Source organism: Salvelinus fontinalis, chromosome 1 (genome assembly GCF_029448725.1).
Source record: "Salvelinus fontinalis isolate EN_2023a chromosome 1, ASM2944872v1, whole genome shotgun sequence".
NCBI classification, from domain to species: domain Eukaryota; kingdom Metazoa; phylum Chordata; class Actinopteri; order Salmoniformes; family Salmonidae; genus Salvelinus; species Salvelinus fontinalis.
Window position 1 is genome coordinate 4720751 of NC_074665.1, and position 15247 is coordinate 4735997.

Here is a 15247-nt window from a genome sequence, read left to right on the forward strand (position 1 = left end):
GGTCCGTTGGGTAGAGCTAGTCAGGAGATAGGTCCGTTGGGTAGGTCTAGTCAGGAGATAGGTCCGTTGGGTAGGCCTAGTCAGGAGATAGGCCCGTTGGGTAGAGCTAGTCAGGAGATAGGTCCGTTGGGTAGGTCTAGTCAGGAGATAGGTCCGTTGGGTAAGCCTAGTCAGGAGATAGGTCCGTTGGATAGGCCGAGTCAGGAGATAGGTCCGTTGGGTAGGCCTAGTCAGGAGATAGGTCCGTTGGGTAGGCCTAGTCAGGAGATAGGTCCGTTGGGTAAGCCTAGTCAGGAGATAGGTCCGTTGGGTAGACCTAGTCAGGAGATAGGTCCGTTGTGTAGGTCTAGTCAGGAGATAGGTCCGTTGGGTAGGTCTAGTCAGGAGATAGGTCCGTTGGGTAGGCCTAGTCAGGAGATAGGTCCGTTGGGTAGGCCTAGTCAGGATATAGGTCCGTTGGGTAGGCCTAGTCAGGAGATAGGTCCGTTGGGTAGGCCTAGTCAGTAGATAGGTCCGTTGGGTAGGCCTAGTCAGGAGATAGGTCCGTTGGGTAGGCCTAGTCAGGAGATAGGTCCGTTGGGTAAGCCTAGTCAGGAGATAGGTCCGTTGGGTAGGTCTAGGCAGGAGATAGGTCCGTTGGGTAAGCCTAGTCAGGAGATAGGTCCGTTGGGTAGAACCTAGTCAGGAAATAGGTCCGTTGGGTAGCCCTAGTCAGGAGATAGGTATGTTGGGTAGGTCAGGGGTCACCACAACGTTGTTTCAGGTAGAAGGTCTGCAAAAAGGTTAAGTGACGTCTGGTTTCAGGTTAGGGGAAGGTGCATGATGTAACAACTTGATGTTAGATGGTTCCTAACCCTGAAGGTAGTCTATGGGCCAGGAGAAACTGTCTAACATTTTATAGGCAAGTCAGTTAAGAACAAATTCTTATTTACAATGACGGCCTACCAAAAGGCAAAAGGCCTCATGTGGGGACGGGGGCAGGGATTTAAAAAAAAATATAGGACAATACATCACGTGAAGCAGCCAAAACTGTCAGTAAGAGTGTCCATGATTGAGTCTTTGAATTTGTATTTTTTTATTTTTTATTTCACCTTTATTTAACCAGGTAGGCCAGTTGAGAACAAGTTCTCATTTGCAACTGCGACCTGGCCAAGATAAAGCAAAGCAGTGCGACACAAACAACAACACAGTTACACATGGAGTAAACAAACATACAGTCAATAACACAATAGAAACATAGAAAGATCTATGTACAGTGTAAATGTAGAAGAGTAGGGAGGTAGACAATAAATAGGCCATATAGGCGAAAATAATTACAATTTAACATTAATATTGAATGAAGAGATGGAGATAAAACTGTCCAGTTTGAGTGTTTTTTGCAGCTCGTTCCAGTCGCTATCTGCAGCGAACTGAAAAGACGAGCGACCCAGGGATGTGCGTGCTTTGGGGACCTTTATCAGAATGTGACAGGCAGAACAGGTGTTGTATATGGAGGATGAGGGCTGCAGTAGGTATCTCAGATAGGGGGGAGTGAGGCCTGAGAGGGTTTTATAAATAAGCATCGACCAGCGGGTCTTGTGACGGGTATACAGAGATGACCAGTTTACATAGGAGGATAGAGTGCAGGGATGTGTAAGGAGCATAGGTGGCAAATCTGATGGCCGAATGGTAAAGAACATCTAGCCATTCGAGAGCACTCTTACCTGCCGATCTATACATTTCATCTCCGCAATCTAGCATGGGTAAGTTGGTCATCTGAATCAGGGTTAATCAGATCTCCCGAGTGGCACAGCCGTCTAAGGCACTGCATCTCAGTGCTAGAGGCGGCACTACAGACCCTGGTTCGATTCCAGGCTGTATCACAGCGTCGTCCCAGTTAGGGTTTGGCCGGGGTAGGACGTCACTGCAAATAAGAATTTGTTCTTAGCTGACTTGCCTAGTAAAACAAAAAAAATTGTTTGACAGTGTGAAAGGATCAATTTCGATAGAGGAAACCAAGTCTAGATTCAACTTTTGCCTGCAGCTTTGATATGTGCTGAGAGAAGGACAGTGTACCATCTAGCCATACTCCCAAGTACGTGTATGAGGTGACTACCTCAAGCTCTAAACCCTCAGAGGTAGTAATCACACCGGTGGGGGGAGGGGCATTCTTCTTACCAAACCACATGACCTTTGTTTTGGAGGTGTTCAGAACAAGGTTAAGAGCAGAGAAAGCTTGATGGACACTAAGAGAACTTTGTGTAGAGCGTTAAACACAAACTCCGGCGAGGGGCAGCTGAGTATAAGACTGTATCATCTGCATATAAATGGATGAGAGAGCTTCCTACTGCCTGAGCTATGTTGTTGATGTAAATTGAGAAGAGCTTGGGGCCTAGGATCGAGCCTTGGGGTACTCCCTTAGTGACAGGCAGTGGCTGAGACATCAGATATTCTGACTTTATACACTGCACTCTTTGAGAGAGGTAGTTAGCAAACCAGGCCAAAGACCCCTCAGAGACACCAATACTCCTCAGAGACACCAATACTCCTCAGAGACACCAATACTCCTCAGAGACACCAATACTCCTTAGAGACACCAATACTCCTTAGAGACACCAATACTCCTTAGAGACACCAATACTCCTTAGAGACACCAATACTCCTCAGAGACACCAATACTCCTTAGAGACACCAATACTCCTTAGAGACACCAATACTCCTTAGAGACACCAATACTCCTCAGAGACACCAATACTCCTTAGAGACACCAATACTCCTTAGAGACACCAATACTCCTTAGAGACACCAATACTCCTCAGAGACACCAATACTCCTTAGAGACACCAATACTCCTTAGAGACACCAATACTCCTTAGAGACACCAATACTCCTTAGAGACACCAATACTCCTCAGAGACACCAATACTCCTTAGAGACACCAATACTCCTTAGAGACACCAATACTCCTTAGCCGGCCCACAAGAATGGAAGGATCTACTGCAGTGGTCCCCAAGCGTTGTACAGTCCCGTACCCCTTCAAACATTCAACCTCCAGCCGTACCCCCTCTAGCACCAGGGTCAGCACACTCTCAAATGTTGTTTCTTGCCATCATTGTAAGCCTGCCACACACACACTATACAATATATTTATTAAATATAAGAATAAGTGAGTTTTTGTCACGACCCGGCTTGTGGGAAGTGACAAAGAGCTCTTATAGGACCAGGGCACAAATAATAATATAATAATAATCAATAATTTAGTTCTTTATTTAACCATCTTACATATAAAACCTTATTTGTTCATCTAAAATTGTGAATAATTCACCACAGGTTAATGAGAAGGGTGTGCTTGAAAGGATGCACATAACTCTGCAATGTTGGGTTGTATTGTAGAGAGTCTCAGTCTTAGATCATTTTCCACACACAGTCTGTGCCTGTGTTTAGTTTTCATGCTAGTGAGGGCCGAGAATCCACTCTCACATAGGTACGAGGTTGAAAAGGGCATCAGTGTCTTAACAGCGTGATTTGTCAAGGCAGGATACTCTGAGCGCAGCCCAATCCAGAAATCTGACAGTGGCTTCTGATTAAATTACATTTTCACAGAACCGCTTGTTGCAATTTCGATGAAGCTCTCTTGTTCAGATATCTGTAAGTGGACTGGAAGCAGGGCATGAAAGGGATAACGAATCCAGTTGTTTGTGTCATCCGTTTCGGGAAAGTACCTGCGTAATTGCGCACCCAACTCATTCAGGTGCTTCGCTATATCACATTTGACATTGTCCGTAAGCTTGAGTGCATTTGCACACAAAAAAATCATACAATGATGGAAAGACCTGTGTGTTGTCCTTGTTAATGCAGACAGAGAAGAGCTCCAACTTCTTAATCATAGCCTCAATGTTGTCTTGCACATTGAATATATTTGCGGAGAGTCATGGATATGGGGTAAGGTCTCTACTTGGCACTAAGGGGATGGATATGGGGTACGGTCTCTACTTGGCACTAAGAGGATGGATATGGGGTAAGGCCTCTACTTGGCACTAAGAGGATGGATATGGGGTAAGGTCTCTACTTGGCACTAAGAGGATGGATATGGGGTAAGGCCTCTACTTGGCACTAAGAGGATGGATATGGGGTAAGGCCTCTACTTGGCACTAAGAGGATGGATATGGGGTAAGGTCTCTACTTGGCACTAAGAGGATGGATATGGGGTAAGGTCTCTACTTGGCACTAAGAGGATGGATATGGGGTAAGGTCTCTACTTGGCACTAAGAGGATGGATATGGGGTAAGGTCTCTACTTGGCACTAAGAGGATGGATATGGGGTAAGGTCTCTACTTGGCACTAAGAGGATGGATATGGGGTAAGGTCTCTACTTGGCACTAAGAGGATGGATATGGGGTACGGTCTCTACTTGGCACTAAGAGGATGGATATGGGGTAAGGTCTCTACTTGGCACTAAGGGGATGGATATGGGGTAAGGTCTCTACTTGGCACTAAGAGGATGGATATGGGGTAAGGTCTCTACTTGGCACTAAGGGGATGGATATGGGGTAAGGTCTCTACTTGGCACTAAGAGGATGGATATGGGGTAAGGTCTCTACTTGGCACTAAGGGGATGGATATGGGGTAAGGTCTCTACTTGGCACTAAGGGGATGGATATGGGGTAAGGTCTCTACTTGGCACTAAGGGGATGGATATGGGGTAAGGTCCAGAGATAGACTAGTATCCTGTCCAAGAGATGTACCTGGATGTTCATTATTTAAATCTGGACAGAGAGGGCTGCTTACCCAGTTGGTGGCAGGCCGACTAAGGACCAACTATATTTAACCTGCTGATTGATGGTATATCAACAAATCTGGATTGAGCGACTACCCTGGTTGGTGGCAGGCTGACTGAGCCAATCCCCAGGCCAATCCACAGGAATACTAGCTGTCGTCAAGGCCTCAGTTTACGGGGATACTGATCAAATCCAATCTTTGGCTCTACAGTATGTTGGCTAGCGCAGTTGGTGGCTGTCTTGGGGACTGAGGTTCAATCCCTAAGACTACCAAGTCTTCTTGGACCTGCTCATCCTTACAAGTGCTACAGTTTGTCTCTATGGACCTTAAGCAGTACATCCAGTGTTATAATATCATAGTATAGAATAAGAAAGGTATTAGTGGTTAAATGCTGCAGCTAGACCCAACACATCTCTCTAGGACGACTGTATTAATGGGGCTTTACGTCTCCTATACCCCCATGAGGCCCCAATCCCCTAATCCCCCACAGGGAGGATTAAACCATCCACGGCTGTTTGGGGAGGGGGGGGGGGGGGGGGGGGGGGGACCAACTCCATGATCAGATTCTGGGTTATGATGTCATAATCAGATTCTGGGTTATGATGTCATAATTAGATTCTGGGTTATGATGTCATAATCAGATTCTGGGTTATGATGTCATAATCAGATTCTGGGTTATGATGTCATAATTAGATTCTGGGTTATGATGTCATAATCAGATTCTGGGTTATGATGTCATAATCAGATTCTGTGTAGGATTCTGTGTTCAGACATTTCAGGTGACTAGCTAATGATTTAAAAAAAAAAATCTTTATTACAGTAAAGATATCCAAGTTGATTTTCTGATGCCCTGCAGATACTTTGCCGTATGGGGCCAAGCGCTACCGAACTCGTCTTCTATGGCAAACCCTGTCAATTACCCTAACCTGTGGGCAGTGGAGACATACAGTCAGTGGAAGTTAGATGTGTTAATATAAAACTGGTTCTAGGTCAGATTGGAAATGAAGTGTTTTCACAGTACCTTTTACACCTATCAACATCATAACAACTTCCTCTGACATTGTGATGCGCCTAGTCACATGATTCATGACACTAACATTGTGTTACCCCCTATCGCTGTCCCTCCCCAATACCCCCTATCCCTGTCCCTCCCCAATACCCCCTATCCCTGTCCCTCCCCAATACCCCCTACCCCTGTCCCTCCCCAATACCCCCTATCCCTGTCCCTCCCCAATACCCCCTATCCCTGTCCCTCCCCAATACCCCCTACCCCTGTCCCTCCCCAATACCATGCAGCATTCATCTATCAGTAGATATATCCCGCCTCTTTCCCCTGCCTAGACCCAATTACAGCTAAGCTGTTGCAGCATCAGCCAATCACTGGCATTGAGGACTGCTCCATCCCAACATGTTGCTACCAGCTGCCTAAGTCTCCAAGAGCATCATTACAGAGGCTGCATCATTTTGCATATTGAGTTTGGCCGTGGTGTGGGGCATCTTGGTGTGGGGCATCTTGGTTTTGGGGCATCTTTCTGATCCGATATGATGCAGCCTTGTGGCTTGGTGTGTTTCAGGATCCTACAAAGACTTTGTATTGTCTATAGGGTTTTAAAGTGCAGGTAACTTTCCCTGGTTTTCCAGAAATCCTGGATGGAGGATTCCACATTTCCTGCTTATTCCCTCCTGATTCTGGGAATCTTCCAACTGGCGATTCTGGGAAAGCTTCCAGAACACAACCCTAGTTTTCTGTCACCATTAGATCAACCAGATACCTAACTAACTGTCTGTTCCTGTGTCTCTCCCCTTTCTCTTCCTCCTCCTCTTCCTCTTCCTCCTCCTCCTCCTCTCCCCTGACCTGGCTTCGGCGAGCAGCAGAGAGACAGAGAAGTGACGTCATCAGTGATGTCATCAACACTGGACAGGGACAGCGCGGATACCAAGAGTTCTCTCTACACCCGGACAGCGGGCTACGGAGAGGAGGAGAGCCCCTACCCACCCAAAGACATGGAGCACTCCCTGGGCATCCCACGAGAAGAGGTACCCCTCTAGACCCAAACCACTCACTACTGTCAAGTTCATATCCATTGTAGGAATTTTACTGTATGACTGTATTGGAGGAATAGGTTGACATTCAACAGTATAGTCAATACAAATGCAGATTATATAGATAAAAACACATGCATTTGTTTTGTATACTGATGTAAATATAAACTCTACGGTCTGATGTCTTCACAGTTCTTCCTGTCACGTGTACATGATGTGTACCTAAGAAAGTCCCTATTTATCCTCCCTCTCAGATCGTGTCCAAGGAGAAGGAGGTACTGGAGTGGCAGAGGAAGTACGAGGACAGTCGACAGGAAGTGCTGGAGATGAGGTGAGTTGACCAACCGTCAGTCCGTCAGCTTGGTTGAAGATAACGAAGGACACGTTCAATGGGACCAGAGACGTCGATTACTAGTGTAGTTGGTCCCTTTGTCAAGAATTCTTCTGTATTCATATAAAGAGTTATGGGATATTCGAATTTGGGGTTGGGGTGTTGGGGTTTTGGGGTGGTGGGTTTGGGTTGTGGTGTTGGGGTGGTGGTGGTGTTTTGGGGTGGTGGGGTTGGGGTAGTGGGTTGTGGTGGTGGGGTGGGGTTCTGTAGTGGGGTGGTGGGGTTGGGGTGGTGGTGGTGGTGTTTTGGGGTGGTGGGGTTGGGGTAGTGGGTTGTGGTGTTGGGGTGGTGGTGGTGTTTTGGGGTGGTGGGGTTGGGGTAGTGGGTTGTGGTGGTGGGGTGGGGTTCTGTAGTGGGGTGGTGGGGTTGGGGTGGTGGTGGTGGTGTTTTGGGGTGGTGGTGGGGTGGGGTTCTGTAGTGGGGTGGTGGTGGTGTTTTGGGGTGGTGGGGTTGGGATAGTGGGTTGTGGTGTTGGGGTGGGTTTCTGTAGTGGGTTGTTGGGGTTTTGGGGTGGTGGGTTGGGGTGGTGGTGGTGGTGTTGGGGTGGTGGGTTGGGGTAGTGGTGGTGTTTTGGGGTGGTGGGGTTGGGATAGGGTGGCGATCCAGCTGGCTAGGAGAGCCTATAGGCTTATATCATTAGGCTGATTGGGATAAGGAGGGTTAAGTAGCTAAGAGGGGAGGCCCGGCTAATCTATCCACTCTCTGGCAACCCCAAACAAGCATCATTGTCATAGGCAGAGAGAGGGAGGGAGGGAGGGAGAGAGAGAGAAAGAAAGGTAGAAGGAAAGAGAGAAAGAGAGAAAGAGATAGGGAATCAGTGGCATTGAAAACAAAGCCAAGGCAGATGGGAGGGAGGGAGGGAGGGAGGGAGGGAGGGAGGGAGGGGGGGGGGATGTCAATATAGTATACTGAATGCATTGCCACAGAGAGAGACAGAAAGAAAGATAGAAGGAAAGAGAGAAAGAGATAGGGAATCAGTGGCATTGAAAACAAAGCCAAGGTAGATTTAGACACATACCTATGGAGGTTTAAAGACAGCCTCGTCCACCTCACGCTTGTGGGTGACAACACCGTGCGTGATTGCTTCTGTGAAGAAAGCACATGATTGGTGTTTTTGACACATTACTTCCTGTCTGAGATCTCATATGTGCCTTTAAGAAACGTTATGCATTATAAAGAACAAACACTGGAATATTTGTCTGTTTCTAATTAATCTTTGTCGTTTGTGGCTCACAGGAGAATCGTCGCAGAGTATGAGAAGACCATTGCACAGATGATTGGTGAGCATTTCCCTGTGTAGTTTCTCCAAACATACATCTACCGTTAGGTAAACCAACTCCAGCATAGCATTTATACAGTACATGCTTGCTATACCAATATGTGGTTTGTTGTTCCTCACAACCGTTTCAGTATGTTAATAATTAGCAAAAAATCTTATGTTCCCAATTCATCATTTTAAAAGATTACACCATGTGATGCAAACTACAGTGTGTTTCCACTTTGTGCATCAAAACCTTTCAGTTTTCTCTATTGTATGACATACAATTACGCTTTCCAGCCTCACTGTTATCTTCCACATCAAACCCACAAAGATTCACTCTTTGTCTTGTTCATCTCACTACTCTCCTTCATTTCTCCCTTTCCACCTCTGGACATTTCTGAAGCTCTGCTCTGATTTTAGAAAAATGATTTCTTTCCCATTGTTCATATTGCGTCAGGGATGGGGTCAACTTCATTCAATTCAGGAAGTTAATAACAGAAAATTCCAATTCCAATTGTTCCGGAATGCTTCTTTATGAGAAAACAATGGAGTTAGAATTGGAATTTCAGGTTACTTCACGAATGGACCAAATTGAAAATGGGACCCCAACCCCATACAACACTCAACACTCTCACTAACGGAGTGAGCCGCCATTTTTGTTCTATCACGGCTATGGTTCTCTCACGTGTCCTGCAGGGTTGGGGTCAATTCTTATTCAGTTCTGTCAATCCAGGAAGTAACCATAAATTACAATTTTCCTACATTTGTCTCTATAAGCGAGTTTCCATCCAACCTTTTAATGTGAGTAAAGTACGTTGGATAAAACATTTCACGACAGGCCCGATGGAAGCAACACATTTGTCGGTAAACTTTCCAAATGTCAACAAAACAAAATACTCTAGACAAGGCAGGATCTTTTTGTGTAAAATAAATGATGTTAGAAATGAAAATGCCTTTATGTGCAAATATTGATATAATAATCATCATATGGAAGTAAACTTGTAAACTTCACGTGATGACGTGTTGTGTGGTCCTCCCACTACGACTCAGGAAACCATGCAGTTTATTAGGCTACAGATGAAGTAAGTTATGATGAACTTCACAGTGGGGTGAAAGGTCACGGTGACGAGCTTGATGCTCCTCTCCGATAAATACAGAGGGTCTTATTCTGGTGACACGATGATTGATGTTTGGCTGTCGTTTCTTCAAATTAAAATAATCTCTCTCTTTTGTCCATAGTAATCTCATCATATAGATTAGCCCATTTTATTTAATATAGATTTTAGAATATTCGTATGAAAATCTGTCGCCGATTGGATGGAAACTTGGTTTATGAGAAACGTTTTAAAATGTTGAATTGGAATTTAATTTTGAAACGGATTGACTCCAACCCGTGTGTCCTGCTGCCCTCCCAGCTTGACTTATAACACAACCCCTTCTCTTGTGTTCTGCTGCTCCTATTGTGTAAACCCTCTCTAACAGGGCTGCCAGGTGAGTATCGAGGACTCTACCTTTAGTTGTTTGTGTCTTCAGATCACATCCGTCTGTCAAAGAGAGATAGAAGTGACATTCATCTTCCCATTTCTGTTGTCGTTTATTTTTCCAGACTTCTTTGTGAGCAAACTGGTGAAAGTGTACCTTCGTTAGTTTCTACACAACACCAGATTTCCATAAGCAAGACTTTCACGTAGGACACAATGTAAAGCGGGGACCTTTTTGTTCTTTCTTCCCCTGAAGTACATAGGAGGAACCTTAGCTCTCTCTCTCACGCACGCGCACATGTAACAGTTTAACTTTACGTCCGTTCCCTCGCCCCGAAACCGGGCGCGAACCAGGGACCCTCTGCACACATCAACTACAGTCACCCACGAAGCATCGTTACCCATCGCTCCACAAAAGCCGCGGCCTTTGCAGAACTTCAAGGTCTCAAAGCGAGTGACGTCACCGTTTGAAAGGCTATTAGCGCGCACCACCGCTAACTAGCTAGCCATTTCACATCGGTTACACACCCGCACACACACACACACATTGTCCATGTTCTGTGTGTATAGATCCTTGAAGATCGTACGTGAGCTTGGCAGTATTAGTTAGTTAAACCTTAGCTCTCTCTCTCTCTCCCTCACACACACACACAATGTCCATGTTCTGTGTGTACGTGAGTTTGGCAGTATTAGTTAGTTAAACCTTAGCTTCGTCGGAAGTTCAGGAATCAGCTAAAGAGGAGTCGGAACCTGATGTAAATCAGTGTGAACCCTCGCAACACGTCAAACCAATCAAATGCCTTGTTCCTCCGGAGTGCCGTAGTAAGGACTAAACATGACAACAAAACAACCACTGGTGACAAAACATTTTAGAAGGTTTGCAGCACGTTGGTTTTCTAACAATTTTAGAACGTTCGCATCACGTTGGTTTTCTAACCATTTTAGAATGTTCGCATCACGTTGGTTTTCTAACCATTTTAAAACGTTTGCATCACGTTGGTTTTCTAACCATTTTAGAACGTTCGCATCACGTTGGTTTTCTAACCATTTTAGAACGTTTGCATCACGTTGGTTTTCTAACCATTTTAGAACGTTCGCATCACGTTGGTTTTCTAACCATTTTAGAACGTTCGCAGCTCGCTTCTCTGTTGTTTCGGGATGAGTTAAAGCTGCAGCGAGAAGGGAGAAATGGTCTCCAATGCTGGCTATATTAATATTTTTGTGGAGGACGTTTCTGACGTGATAATTGGCTGTAAAAGCTTGCATGAGGGACAAGAAGTAGCTAGCCACAATAAGGTTTGTTTTGAGAAAAGTCAACTAAACTTGTAAGCTACTTAGGTATAACTAACTAGCTAGTAGTTAGTCAAATGTCTCTCACGGTTATAAAGCCAGCAATTTTTTTTTATAAAAACAGCATATTATTGACCTAAAAGGTTAGCTGTGTTAGCCCAGTCGCTAGTTTATTCAGGGTCAGTGATATGTAGATCAACCATGTACTGTCTATTTATGGGAACAACTGCAATCATTTTGCAAGCAACATTGCTAAAATGAAATCAATGAATTTCAGATCAACCTCATAAAATGTTAGCTGTAATGCTAATCACCTGTAGTTTAACTGTTAGCTGTAATGCTGATCCCCTGTAGTTTAACTGTTAGCTGTAATGCTAATCACCTGTAGTTTAACTGTTAGCTGTAATGCTAATCGCCTGTAGTTTAACTGTTAGCTGTAATGCTAATCGCCTGTAGTTTAACTGTTAGCTGTAATGCTAATCGCCTGTAGTTTAACTGTTAGCTGTAATGCTAATCGCCTGTAGTTTAACTGTTAGCTGTAATGCTAATCGCCTGTAGTTTAAATGTTAGCTGTAATGCTCATTTCCTGTAGCCTAAATCTTAGCTGTAATGCTCATCTCCTGTAGCCTGACTGTCATCTCCTTATTGTCATACAGCTAACAGTTAAACTACAGGTGATTAGCATTACAGCTAACAGTTAAACTAGCTAGCTACATTACAAGGGTTGGATTTGCACTAAACAATTGTATATGTCAGCACTTAAAAGGCGTGTACACAATCTGGTATATGGTCTGCCTCATATACATTGTCTAATGTTATCATTTTAAATTGACCACATAGAGCTCAACATGTAAACACTGTGTGAGTTGACCTCTTCTCTGCTTCAGATGACAGATGCCCATAAACCCAGTAATGCCATCGTACTGTAGGCCTATGGCTGCGTTGGCGATGCATGGCATGTGATAAGCTGCAAAAAATGGATTCACATGGCTGATATACTGAGAGAGAGTGACAATCAAATGAAAACAGATTAGAGATCTTAAAACTAGACAAAAAAGGAATCGTTAATTTGAGAATACAACGCAGAAACACAGACACATTACAGGCAGAAACCCTTCCCCTATATATTGCATGAGTGTGATATGTGATTAATCAACATTGACACTAGTTCATTTTGAATAATAGTTTGAACAAATAAAACAAGTTTATACACTTCACTTCAAAGAATTGACACTTCATCACTTTCATCAACAGATAACTGGTATGTAAAGATTAGACATTAGTGTAAACAACAACAGATAACTGGTATGTAAAGATGAAACATTAGTGTAAACAACAACAGATAACTGGTATGTAAAGATGAAACATTAGTGTAAACAACAACAGATAACTGGTATGTAAAGATGAAACATTAGTGTAAACAACAACAGATAACTGGTATGTAAAGATGAAACATTAGTGTAAACAACAACAGATAACTGGTATGTAAAGATGAAACATTAGTGTAAACAACAACAGATATTTGAGTAGTAACAAGTAGGCTCTTATTACTAAAACATCCTTTCAGATGAACATACCAACGGCGGTCAACGTTGTTCCACTGATCCCTGATTGGCTGGCTGAGCAGACTTCTGTTCCAGCCCAGCAATAAGCACCCTTGATTATCAACTCAACTAGATTTGATACGTTGAGTCAGGTGTGTTATTGCTGGGCTGGAACAGAACCCTCTACATCCAGCAGACCTCCAATAGGGTTGGATGGCTCCAGTAGTAGGTTCATACATCGTGTTTAACTGTATTACTGTAAGTCGCTCTGGATAAGAGCGTCTGCTAAATGACTAAAATGTAAATATAAATGTAAATGTAAATGTACACAACATTTGCTAACATACTGTAGGTAAGCCTAGACATATAACCCAAGGCATATACGACATACCCTTAGTCTCTTGTGCCGTTCATTTGGGACCTCTCTCTTGATCTGCAAACAGACTTTCATAGCTTTCCATAGCTGAGGACAGAAAACATACTCAAATTAGACAGCACTGTTATATTAAAGGCCACTTTAAAATGATTCTGTTCGCCAGAAAATGGAATGTTCATTTCTCTACCATAACCCTGGTCTCCCAGCTTGTAAACTCACTGACTCGCTAACCACTGCTCGAATAGGGTTTTACGTTACTATGTCAGTGTGTTGCTCTTTCCCGAAGTCTGGATCGCATTCATTTCACTCATCGTTCAGTGTTTGTTCTGTCTGCACGCTTCCCACCAGAAACACAAGCTTGATCCATATCGCCTTCATGATAAAATGTCCCTAATGCAGGCGTCATTATCTACTGTAGAAACTGTGCTTTTATTGATTTCAAATCTGTGTGTGTGTGTGTGTATGTAAGCATGTGGGTTGTGTATGTTGATATGCGTATGAGCAAGTGTGTGTGTGTGTGTGTGTGTGTGTCCGTCCATGTCTGCGTGTGCGTGCGTGTGTGTATGGCTTAGCGTTTTTACGTATGAATGTGTGTATGAGAAAATGTGTTAGTGGTTGTGTGTGAAGTACCAGGAATACAATCTAATCTCTCTCTCTCTCTCTCTCTCTCTCTCTCTCTCTCTCTCTCTCTCTCTCTCTCTCCTCTCTCTCTCTCTCTCTCTCTCTCTCTCTCTCTCTCTCTCCTCTCTCTCCTCTCCTCTCTCTCTCTCTCTCTCCTCTCTCTCTCTCTCTCTCCTCTCTCTCTCTCTCTCTCTCTCTCTCTCTCCTCTCTCTCTCTCTCTCTCCTCTCTCTCTCTCTCTCTCTCTCTCTCTCTCTCTCTCTCTCTCTCTCTCTCTCTCTCTCTCTCTCTCTCTCTCTCTCTCGATATCCACCCTCCCATCTTATCTCTATCCTCCCTCCCACCAGACGATGAGCAGAAGGATAAGTCTCTGTCTCACCACACCATCCAGCAGCTGATCATAGAGAAGGACCAGGCTCTTTCAGACCTCAACTCAGTAGAGAAGAGTCTGGCTGAACTGTTCAGACGATACGAGAAGCTGAAGGATGTCCTCGAGGGCTACCGTAAGGTGGGTGCACAAATGAACACACACGGATGAACACACACAGATGAACACACCACCTACACACAGACACATGGACAGACACACACAGACGAACACACCACAAACACATGGACAGACACACACAGATGAACACACCACCTACACACAGACACATGGACAGACACACACAAACGCCAACCAACCTTACTACCGCACACACTGCTATTGGCTGTCCATCAATGTCGATGATGACGTTGTCTGCTTACTGTATACTTTCTAGTGATTTAGTAGATGCTCTTATCTAGAAAAACTTCCATTTCTGTTCATTCAAAAGAATTAGACCAATCACAAAACAGGATCTTTGCAAGTGAACACTTGTTTTTTCTCTCCCTTACCTGTCTCTCCAACAGAATGAGGAGGTGTTGAAGAAGTGTGCTCAGGAGTACCTGTCCAGGGTCCGTAAGGAGGAACAACGATACCAGGCCCTGAAGATCCATGCCGAGGAGAAACTAGACAAGTCAGTGCACCTCACACACTCGGGTTACACTCATCGAGACATTCAATGCATGTTACAATGCTCATACATATTCAACCAAGTCAAGTCAAACTTCATTTATAGTGGATTATCGTACGGACTTAATACACTAAATTGAATCAAAACAGAAAGATATCGACAACCACAGATATTATAGAATCTCAACCAGCCTAAAAACATCACTAACATCCTGTATGTTCTAACCACCATGACACTAACATCCTGTATGTTCTGACCACCATGACACTAACATCCTGTATGTTCTGACCACCATGACACTAACATCCTGTATGTTCTAACCACCATGACACTAACATCCTGTATGTTCTGACCACCATGACACTAACATCCTGTATGTTCTGACCACCATGACACTAACATCCTGTATGTTCTGACCACCATGACACTAACATCCTGTATGTTCTGACCACCATGACACTAACATCCTGTATGTTCTCACCACC

General features: G+C 44.3%; 1 protein-coding gene across 1 annotated transcript in view; it reads left to right on the forward strand.

Annotated features, from left to right (window-relative positions):
• Positions 1 to 14696, forward strand: part of LOC129867252 (uncharacterized) — a gene marked incomplete at its 3' end in the record, with an annotated part of 142645 nt that extends 127949 nt beyond the window's left edge. Inside the window, 5 exon segments of the mRNA XM_055940571.1 lie at positions 6631 to 6795; positions 7056 to 7132; positions 8429 to 8472; positions 14112 to 14272; positions 14659 to 14696. Coding sequence (XP_055796546.1) covers positions 6631 to 6795; positions 7056 to 7132; positions 8429 to 8472; positions 14112 to 14272; positions 14659 to 14696 — 485 coding nt within the window.
• Between the last annotated feature and the right edge of the window lie 551 nt (positions 14697 to 15247).